The sequence below is a fragment of the Rutilus rutilus genome (assembly GCF_951802725.1).
Source record: "Rutilus rutilus genome assembly, chromosome: 20".
Taxonomy (NCBI): domain Eukaryota; kingdom Metazoa; phylum Chordata; class Actinopteri; order Cypriniformes; family Leuciscidae; genus Rutilus; species Rutilus rutilus.
The window spans coordinates 6,338,445-6,349,354 of NC_140225.1; the positions used below are offsets into that span (position 1 = coordinate 6,338,445).

Sequence of the window (10,910 nt, forward strand, 5' to 3'; positions counted from 1 at the left end):
AAAAGCTGTGATTTGTTTAAATAATTATATGCAGATATATATGCTATATGGGTTTATGGGATCCTGTGTTTGTTTCAGAGCAACTTGGCACATAACTTTGGCTGGAGCTGCTGCAACACTGCATCACAAGCTGCAATTTAGGTCAACCAATTACCAAGCAATGCTTAATTTTGTTCAGTCTATGGTGTAAAAAGGTCGCATTAGCAATTAAAGCAAAAAATAAAAGCAAAACATGGTCAGGTCAAAGTGTCTGAATAATCTTTGGTACAAATTTTGTATAAATTTAACTGGTAGTCACTGTATGAAGAATATTTGGGTATAATATGTCACAGTTTACTTTATTTTGCTATCCTCACTTACATAAATGAACTATAGTGTCCTGCACCCACTAGTAAAAAAATATACAAAACATTATATCTGGTGGCTGACAAATTTTTGCCTTGACTATAGCTATTCAAAAGTCCTGTATGTTTCATATTGCAATATGACAACTCGGAGCATTTGGCATGGTAATGGATATGACAGTGTAGATATGTTTGGTCTTGGTAGAATAGATCTGCTGCTGCAGAGCAAGTACAGGACTTGCTACTGCCAATATACACGACATTCTGCTGTGAGTAAGTGAGAGATGCTAATAGCATACATAAATTATCTTAAATAAGGGTGGAGGGTTTCTGAAAGTGCGCTGCAAATGCTGACCAAGTATTTGAAGGTTGAGCATGTGAGCTCATTGGCTACTGATAAAGCAGGAACCGATCAGCTGTGCCCTATTGAGAATGATGTGATTGCAAGCAGATTTAGCTCTGCCAGCAGATTGCAAGCAGATTTACTTCTGAACGTTTCATGACAGAACTTTGTATATCACAGAAAAACTAAATATAACAATTTCCGTTTTTCCCAATATTATGCATCCCTATAATCCACATAGGCTAGTTCATCCCTGCAATGTAAAGATGACACTGAGAAGGTAAATACTTCTCGTCACAGTAAGAAACGTGGGCACTGTTACCGCTTCAGTGCTGAAATGTGCAGAGCAGGAGGGTAAACAGTTGTGTGTATGAACTGACTCTGACTTTGTTAATAAAAACAAATATTGGAGGATTTCTGAGTGAATGCGAATGGGCCAAATGGGTTTTTAAACACGAGCTGAGTGAATTTAACCTCTGCAGCCCCCTGGGATTTGCAAAACCAGAAAAAATAAACTCATTTGGATATGTTGAAACATTCCCCAAGCCCATATGCGAGGTGTTTTGAGATTGTAGTAGTGCTGCAAAAGGTACAGACTCAAGACTAATCACAGTTCAGAGAAGAGAGAGAATTAATAAAACCACCAGGTAAGTCTTAAAGATAGTCACACCACACATCATCTTCACTTAAACACGCCGAGCCAAGAATAATCATACACTGTCCTTGGGCTGAACTGCACACGACAAACACATAGCATTCTTTATGAACTTGGAAGAGGAGGCGCTAACTATGCAAACAATTGAAACAATACCTTTGCCAATAGAAAAGTTATTATGCCTCTTTTCTAGCTCAAACATTACATCAATGCTATACACATACTGTGTGCGCTTGATGAAGGAGTCACAGACTATTGCCCACTGCTGAGCACTCAAAATAAACAATGGAATGGAAGCCATCTGAACACTGCGCGCTGGAATGATTGACAAGCGGCAGCTGGCGACATGGAGAACCACATATATGTGGACACTTCTTTACATACACATATTATTTATACACATGCATTATAAAAAACACATGCACAATGTACAAACTGTGCTTTCATTGAACTATATCTACAGTCACTTCAGCTTTCAGCTAAACAAAAAAAAATGCTGCTGATCTTTTGCCTGGTTTTCATCAAATGGTTGAAATGAAGTAAAAGCGCAGTCTGTATTGCGAGATCAGACACTCTCCCACGGCACAGCAGTAAAGACCAAACAACAACAAACACGACCATCATCTGGGATGCCTGCTGTTAAACGGTCCCCACACCTGGCTCACGAGTGCCTGTCCACGACATGTCCATCTTAAACTGGTTTCACTACGCTGTCTGAAGTCACTTCCCACTCAGTTAACACAACAATGACTAGTACTGACTAGCCTCATTAACACCGAGATGTCTGTACCATCTGGCCTGGTTCTCAGAGATGTGTAAATTCACACACACACACACACACACACACACACACACACACACACACACACACACACACACACACACACACACACACACACACACATGATGGCAAAACTGATTTTTCAGCAGCCATTACTCCAGTTTTCAATGTCACATGAGTTAAGTAAGATTTTTATAATAATAATACTTTTATTCAGCAAGGATGCATTTCATTGACCAAAGGTGACAGTAAAAACATTTATATTGTTACAAAAGATTTCTCTTTTTTTTTTTTTAAATGCTGTTCTTTTAAACATTTTATTTATCAAAGAATCCTGAAAAAAATATCTCATCTAATTTTATGAATATTGAACAAGGCTAGTCCTATCAAACACATGGATGTGACTTATTAGTGTACGCTGTGAACCTTGCTGACTGTTCCCTGCACTCAAGAACGCCCACATGACGCCATCCCAACACTGCGGCTTGCATCACGAACCACTCGAACACTAAGTGAAGCCAATGACTGCCAACAGCACATGAAAATATGACTGCACCTGTCACAATAGCAATGCCAGTCCGAGGGCACAAGTGGACAGCAAAGGGTTGGGGAGAGGAGACTCTTTTCACTCATTTACATTACATGGGAAATGAGATCTAGTCGACGGGGATCACGTCTCTATCTAACGGCGGGGCAACAAAATATCTTCATACCTGCAGGCAAGAGGGAAGCTCAAAATGCTTAACCGCAACACACATTCAAATGCATATCAGAAGTAACAGGTGGAGCACAGTGTCCCAGGTGTGTTGAGATCAGGGAGGGTGTGCTGGGGACACATAGGGTTAACAGGCATACCTGGTGGACAGAGGCAGCCGTGAGGTGCATCCCGAGCCGCCCGGATCTTCGGTAGACGTGCAGCTAGTTTCTGGAAATAAACAGACAGGACACTGAAGTCAGCTGTGCAGAAACAAACCACGTAATATGCAAGGTATAATGCAATAGTTAGTTTAGCTGGTGTTAGTTTGTTTGTCTCCCTTGTTGTTTTCGGTCTTCAATTTTCAAGGAAACATTTCCCACACAATCAAGAGTTAAACAAGAGTTAAACAAGAATATACAAAAGTTTGGGGTCGGTAAGATTTTTAAATGGTTTTGCAAGAAGTCTCTTATCCTCATCAAGGCTGCATGCATTAAAAAAAAAAAAAAAGCTATATTACATGACATTTGAATCAGATTCAAATTCAAAAGAAAACGCTCTGAAAATATATTTTTGAATTGACCTCAAAAGCTAAACATATAAATTTGTCACTTTAACCATCATCAGAGGCGCAATGTCTATATTCTCTGCATAGCTTCTGGAGCCATTCGCTCTATTGGAAGCGTCACATCGACATGTGCTGCAGTGTTATTAGTTATTTGATTAAGAATGTATGAGTCCATCCATAGGTCACCATTTGGAACCAATCAATTCATACATTTTAGACGGACACCCCAGTGTATTGTAGTAAATGTATCAAAGTGAACGATTAACTATAAATAAACAGGATTTAGAGAACAGTGAGTAACATTAAACAGAGCTACTAATCCATTTTTATCCTAAACTTACAAAACCCCAGCAAAAATAGACAAACCCACTTTCTGCATGGTAGAACAATCACTGACCAGCTACATTTATGACCGAATTGTAAAGCTTGTCAAACGTCTACAATGTGGTACTATAGGTCACGCCATCCCCATCTAACATTGAAACACTCAAGCTAAATAATTCTGGGGCCGCTATTGGACATTTTTCTTGCCCCAGTTTATATTATCCACGATCGTTCCAGGGCTTTATTTGGTTGATACTGGCAAAGCCTCTTCCCAGCTGGAGAAGTCTTTACACAGACCGCTTTCAGACACTACTAGTGTTTTTCCACACTACTGAACTCGGCAGCACCACAGATATTCTAAAACAGAAAATAAACTAATGGAGGTTAAGAAGAAAAGGAAAACCTGAAGAATGTTAAGATGAAAATATACAGTACATGTGACAGCTGGGTTAACCAACAGACGTTTGTTCTGCAAGCACGAAAGCCGTGGAAAATGCACTACAGTTTGGAAGGACCCATGTGCTGTGCGTAAACGGCTTTTCCACAGGAGCAATGTCCAGGGATAATGTACACGCAACAGTTTCCCAGAGCTTTAAGTCGTGATTTTCCAGTGCCGCATTCCCAGGTTATGTCCACATAAAAGGTTTCTTTTAAAAAATATGTTTTTGCATCAAACCATTGGAAAGTGCTTCCAAGACCCTGTTTCACTTACAGCTAAGTGCTCTCATAAACAGCAATGCAGCGTGACATTGAGAAAACAATAACCAGTGATGAAAAGTTAGCATGAAGAGTTGCATTGAGTGGAAGCACAGTGAACAAGATCAAAAGATAGAGACTTATTAGCTTTCACTTTGAAGCACATGAAGTTTCTGATGCATTTAATTCTGCTAGGGTGTGTTCCTTTATGCTCAAATAGGTGTACTTTAAGTCAACATGAAATCAACAATGACCCCATTTACTTTCTTAATACCCATCTCTCTGGACTTATTGTGCACATGATTCATCTGTGCATGTTATTCCAAAGAGATTTGTTTTGGGGGGAGGTTTTCTAATCTTTCATCAAAAAGTAACAACTTGCTCACCTCTGAAACCACTTTGATGTCACGAATAGCCTAATGCCCACTTTTCACAATCCAGTCACTTACCAATTGTAAAAATTGAGCCCTGTCCTACATTTTTTCGCATGAAATACCATTTAACTTGAAAAAGCATCAAATTATGGAAATAACATGGTTTGCAAAGTTTTCTTGCTGACTTTAAAGGCTCACTGAAGTGCCTTGAAATGCGCAGCATTATTCAATGTGTTGACGTCATTTCCACTGAAACAGGAAGACAGGGCGGGACATAGTGAACAGCTCCTCCCCTTTTTTTAAACAGCCAATAGCGTTTGGTTTATATCGCAGCTTGACCAGAGCCGTTGAGCTCGGTAAAGCCACAGTTTCCTCCTAATCTCTAACCGTTCCTCCTCCTAATCTCATCCATTATTGCTTTAAAATATAGCATTCTGTTCAGAATTCAAATGGGTCCGATATGTTTTGTGGTCTGCGCCGACTCGCGCATATGATCCGCTCTGTGCTGTCGTGTCTCTGGACTGGAGCAGACTGTGTGTGTGCGCTGCAGCGGTTCGCATTGTACTAACGTGAAACCAGACTTCATTCGCCTCATTGGAAAGCATATTTACATTCTGAATCATTCCCTGTCACCTATATAGTGCACTATGTGCCATTCACCATGTAGAAAATAGTAAATGTGTGAACAAGTGACCGATTTTAGCTGCAGCTTTAGTGTCTATTTATAATGTAGGGGGCGGGACGCTTTAGATTCTAGAGCATTTGATTGGACAGAAAATCTCATGAGAAGCTGAAGTGCAGAGTGATGTAATCAAAATCACTGATCCATATTGGCGGAAGTGAGAGACTAAGTTTTGAATGCTTATATTTTCTAATATAAAACCATACAACTTCAATTTTGATTTCATGGGGACTTTAAGATGACGTGATGTAAATGGTAAGGTTGCAGTAATGACACGAGACAGCTGATGCCCCAGTGCTTGCAGGGATGAGTTAGGAGGGAGGGGACATTCTCTGCCTCCCAGCTTTAATGGTAACTCGATGCCCAGTATTTGATCTGGTTTTAACAATCTATTTTGAAAGGATGACAAAACGTTTTACAATTCCAATGTCTGATTACAACTAAGACCCACAGACTTTATGCCCAGAGGCCTAACTTTATCTCTCTTTCCATTTCTTTCATTCTCTTTCCCTCTCATTTCGCTACTTTCCCACTGACCAGATCTTGATTAAACCCCTAAAGGACATTCTGGCACATTCTGTTATAAATTGTGAAATCAGCACCTTTCTAAACTTCAACAGGCACTTCCAATGTATATGTTTCTCACCTTTAATGGAGACTTATAGATGCAATTTTATGGTGATGCTGAAATGTCAGTAGTAAATATCTCTATGAGAAGCATATGCCCTTGATAAAAACACCCTTGAGATAAACAAACTTTGGATGCTTTCAAAGGCCCATAAGTATTAAACAAAACTAAATTACTAGGCTATAGCCTATTCATAAGCCTATTTTTCATTACAATTAAGCACATTATCCAGCAAAACTCTCAGTACTGTAATGCATCTGGGAATTTTACTTGTTGTAATTGAACTTATGCTGAAGGATAATTCTCATTAAATTCTTATTACAATAATACTGTCATTCTTTATCAGTTTTTTTGCATTACACAGATTAAAAAAAGCTAAATATGCTTAATTGGCATGTCATAATGCAAAAGAAAAAGCAAAACATTCTATCTTTGACATGTTCTTGAAAGATTGCAGTGAGATTCATCTGTAAATGACTCAACTGGACTCAAACTCAACCTCAGATTGACTCACACTTGGCTGTCTCTACTACACCAGTCTGCTTAGTCTTGTAAACACACTTAATATTCACCTGCATCATCCTCTGCAGACTCTATTATTTTATGAACCGCAGATAGTGAGATGGTAGCCTTTCCCCGAGCAAAATTCTACCCAAGATTCTTTTAACACTGCAAATATTTTACATGCAGCTAGGTGATGATCCACCAGAGGCCAGTGTGAAGGGACCACGGCCGCAGGCAATGCACTAAATATATATTATATATATAAATGTATATGCTATAACTCACTTTCCTCCACCTCAACACTTCAAGCTCAATCCTTACACACGACGTGCGCTCAGCCAGTGCTGAAGCTGGTGAGAGCACTAACTGCTTGATTGTTGATGTAAAACAGGTGGTCGTATGGTGACACAATGTGTTCAGCAGGTTTTGCATGCAGCAAATAATAGTTTGCTGCTTACAGTAGCAGATTTGCTTATCATTGAACAGATTGGCTCAGATGTGAAAAATACAGGTGCAGCTACCGGATCAGATCAGTGTTCTTTTATTAAGACAGCTATACTAATGGATGTGTCAAAATGACAGAAGGAAATTTTGGCTGTATTATTGTGTTATTTATAGACACTTGTTCTACAGCAATGTTAAATAGGATGTGAACAATTTTAGCCATGTAAAAGAGTCTGAACTGGCATCTGGAAAGCTACAGCACCTAACAAATGTAATTTAATAATCAGGATTTAATCATTTCCTACGCATGATGTGAGACATTGAATGACATTTATTGGTTGAAATAGTTTGTTTGTTTTTACAGTCAGTAAAGAGTTAGTTTTAGAAATTAGTAGGCCTAATTATTTTTTGTATTAACAACTTTTTATTTACTATTTGTTCGTCAAAAATAAACAAAAGCCCAAGAAAACGGCACAGAAAATAATTATTTTGATCCATGTGCATGCGCTTTTGTTTCAGAGCTCGAAAGTGCTCACTGAAAGTGCTCAGTGAAAGTGCGTAAACAACGAGGACCAATAAACAAACTTAGACGAGGGCGAGGAGACTGAGAGCTTAGCTCGTCAGTTTCTTTACATTCATATTTTAACACACCTGAATTCCAGACATATATTCCTCATCTTCAATCACAAAGTCTCTCTACTCAAACTTTCTGAGTAACGCACTTCTACCTCTCGTTAAGACACAACACAAGGTGGGAAACCGTGAGTATCTTATCTTTCACTGCCCTCGCACTTCATGACTCATGCAAATAACTTGTATAAAATATGACTAGATATTATTAAAACCGCAGAATAATAGGTTATCTGAAGAATAAAAGTCACGCTCACCTCCTCTAATATCTGATCCAGTCGACTCCACAGGACGGGCTCCACCTGTTCCAGAGAGATCCAACTGGAGATACGGGGATCTCGGTCCTTTTCCAAACTGAGCACCCTGGACTGCAGATCTGACGTCCTCAGGTAAAGCAACACACAAACTCCAAACGAAATCAAACACACGCAGATAGCGCACACGTCCTTCCAGTTCGTCAAAATGCGCTTTTGGCAGGGATGCTGAACGCAGGTCCTCTCCTGACTGGACTGAGGTGATATTAGCGATTTCATGTCCTCCATGTCTGTGAGACGTAGCTTATACAGTCAATTTAATATTTATCCACCACTTTATCAGGCTGGGAAGGTTCGTGTTCAAATAAACTGATTAAAGTTTTCCTTCCAGGTAATTGAACCGTTTTTCACGTGAAAATATCAGTCTTCAAAACGACCTCAACAGAGGCATGCTGCTCATTGAAGTGCATGGAGATATTGGTTCAGTGAGGTCCGGCTCTAGTGGGAGTCCGAGTGCTTCGCTCGTGCCATTTGACGGGTTTCTCTGACTGCTGCGCGCCTGAGTCTCTCTCAGAATGAAACCTGACACACACACACAAACACACACACACTACACGGCTCTGCAGCGCTCACCACGGGACCCTTCGCTTCTCTGTCGCGGACAAGCCCCTCCTTTCGGTTTATTTAGGCTAAACGGTAGGGCGGGATTCACGGAGGAGCTGACCCCGGCTTTGATCCTGATCTCGATATACGATATTTTTAGGTGAACTCACAGAATCAACACGTATAAGTGGACATGATAACCACACAATCTATTTCTCAGATGGTGCTCTGTTATAGCTCTAACTTGTAAATATCTAAACTTTGTCAATTGATGACACAGTTAAGTAGGATATATAGCTTTAAAATTAATGTGGATCTAATCTTTCTTTCTTTTTTAAAAAAAAGGGATAGCTCATCAAAAATGGAAATTCTGTCATCATTTACTCAACCAAGTTGTTCCAAACCTATATGATTTTCTTTCTTCTACTGAAAAGAAGATATTTTGAAGAATGTTGGTCACCAGACAGTTGATGGGCCCATTGACTTCCATAATATGGGAAAAAATACTATTGAAGTCAATGGGGCCCATCAACTGTTTGGTTACACATATTCTTCAAAACATCTTTTTTCATTTTTGGAAAAACTTGAGAGTAAATGATGGCATCATTTTTGGGTGAACTATCGCTTTAAGAGATCAGTCAATCAACAATCTAAAATTGTCTGTTTATTTGGAACTAAATGTTTCTTTTGTAGCCAAAGAACAAAGTAGGTTAACACTGCTAACAGTTATGTCTGATTTCCCGTCCCTCCTTTTAATGAATGCCTTGGAAACAAGTAAGTAGTCATTTTAGCAGACATCCGTTTATCCAAAATGACTTACCGTACACTTATTACAGGGACAATTCCTTTGGAACAACCTGGGGTTACACTGCAGTGATGGTTCATTGACTTTATGAGTCTCAAACCTGCAACCTTTTGGTAACCAATCCAGCTCTTTAACCAGTGCGTCACAATATGAATTAGATAGTGTAACTATAAGCTGCCAGTTTATTGCCAACACAACTGTTATAATGGTGTCAGACCATCAAAACAGTAAAATGAAATGCCATAGATCATTGCTTTGACCTGAGATTCATGAGTTTGTGTTTATGTCAATATAAGAGTCCCTCCTTTCAAAACATTCCTCTAGCAGTTTGTATCTTCTTGACAGGTGGCTGTAAATTCCTAATGAATCTGGTTGATCTGTTTGAGAAAACTTTATCAGCAAGAGGTAAAAAAAACTAGCCTCCCCCTCGTCAATCTTTACCACCTCCACCACTAACTCTTTGATTAGTCTCTCCTTTCATCGCAATCTGTGCTGAGTGAGTTGGAGTCAGTTGGAAGGGCTCTTCATTTGAAAAACAAACAACAAATTGTCCCACGACTCCCACCTAATCAAAGTCTGCAGCTAAAGGACAAAGCAAACTTGAGGAATGTTTCTAGGCTAAACAAGAAAGAAGACACAAAATAGTGCTTTCTAAAACAAGAGCCAGAGCAAGGCAGTCCATGCACGAGGACAAAAGAAGAATTGTCCTCTGTCCACAAAACACATGTGAGTTGGCTGTCAGGGGAGCGTTTGGCTCAGCACTAAGGGCTGATAGAGTGCATGAATGATATCTAATTCTGCTCCTGAGCGCAAGGATGTGAGCGTTGCCTTTCTGTCAAACTGGCAGCTCAGAGTGTGTTTGTGTTTTTTTTGCCAGCCATATATTTATCCGTAAAGGCTTTTACATTGGTTTCAAAATACCTCTTTTAATAGATTTTCATTAATCTGTAAATTAAAGGTCACGCCAGTCATAATTACTACTTCATTTGTTTGCTGTTTTGCTGTCTGTAGCAACTGGGCCTGTGGTTAGCTGAGCAGATGAGCTTTGGACCTCCAGAATCAAGATCGCCGACCTCATGCAGTGGCTGCTTTAATTACATTTACAAAACCACACGGGCAGATTAGATTATAGTGCGTTTTCCACAGGCCCACAGAAAGCTTTAAAAAGCTAATAGAGAATTTCCTGGCCCACAGTGTGCAGCTGTGATTTTAGTCAAACCAAGAGATGTCCTTCCACTATCAACCACATCTGAGGCTCTGATGGCCCCACAGAGGTTCATTACACGTGAAATGAAGGGTGTCCAAGGAGCCGAATCAACTGAATGCAATTGCCAGTTGATTTTAGGAATGAAAAATTGATCTGGACATGAGTGTGATAGACTGCCTGTTCAAAATGATCTATTATTGTTGTGCAATGTATTGCACAATTATACATACCCTGCTGAATTTTGAAGCAATACTAAATGTGAACACAAACTGTCAGATACATTTGTGACAGATTGTGGAAACTTAGAAAATGCCTTTTAACAGACAGGTTAAATTCTCAATATTGCAGAGTGTATCAGTGCATGAGGAAAAGCC

General features: G+C 39.6%; 1 protein-coding gene across 3 annotated transcripts in view; it reads right to left on the reverse strand.

Annotated features, from left to right (window-relative positions):
• col13a1 (collagen, type XIII, alpha 1) overlaps positions 1-8,575 on the reverse strand; it is a 102,533-nt gene extending 93,958 nt beyond the window's left edge. For all 3 annotated transcript variants that reach the window (XM_084391301.1, XM_084391300.1, XM_084391302.1), the window contains exons 1-2: positions 7,925-8,575; positions 2,971-3,048 (exon numbers count right to left, since the gene is read on the reverse strand). In XM_084391301.1, coding sequence (XP_084247427.1) covers positions 2,971-3,048; positions 7,925-8,209 — 363 coding nt within the window. In that variant the 5' untranslated portion in view covers positions 8,210-8,575. The remainder of the gene's footprint in view (positions 1-2,970; positions 3,049-7,924) is intronic.
• Between the last annotated feature and the right edge of the window lie 2,335 nt (positions 8,576-10,910).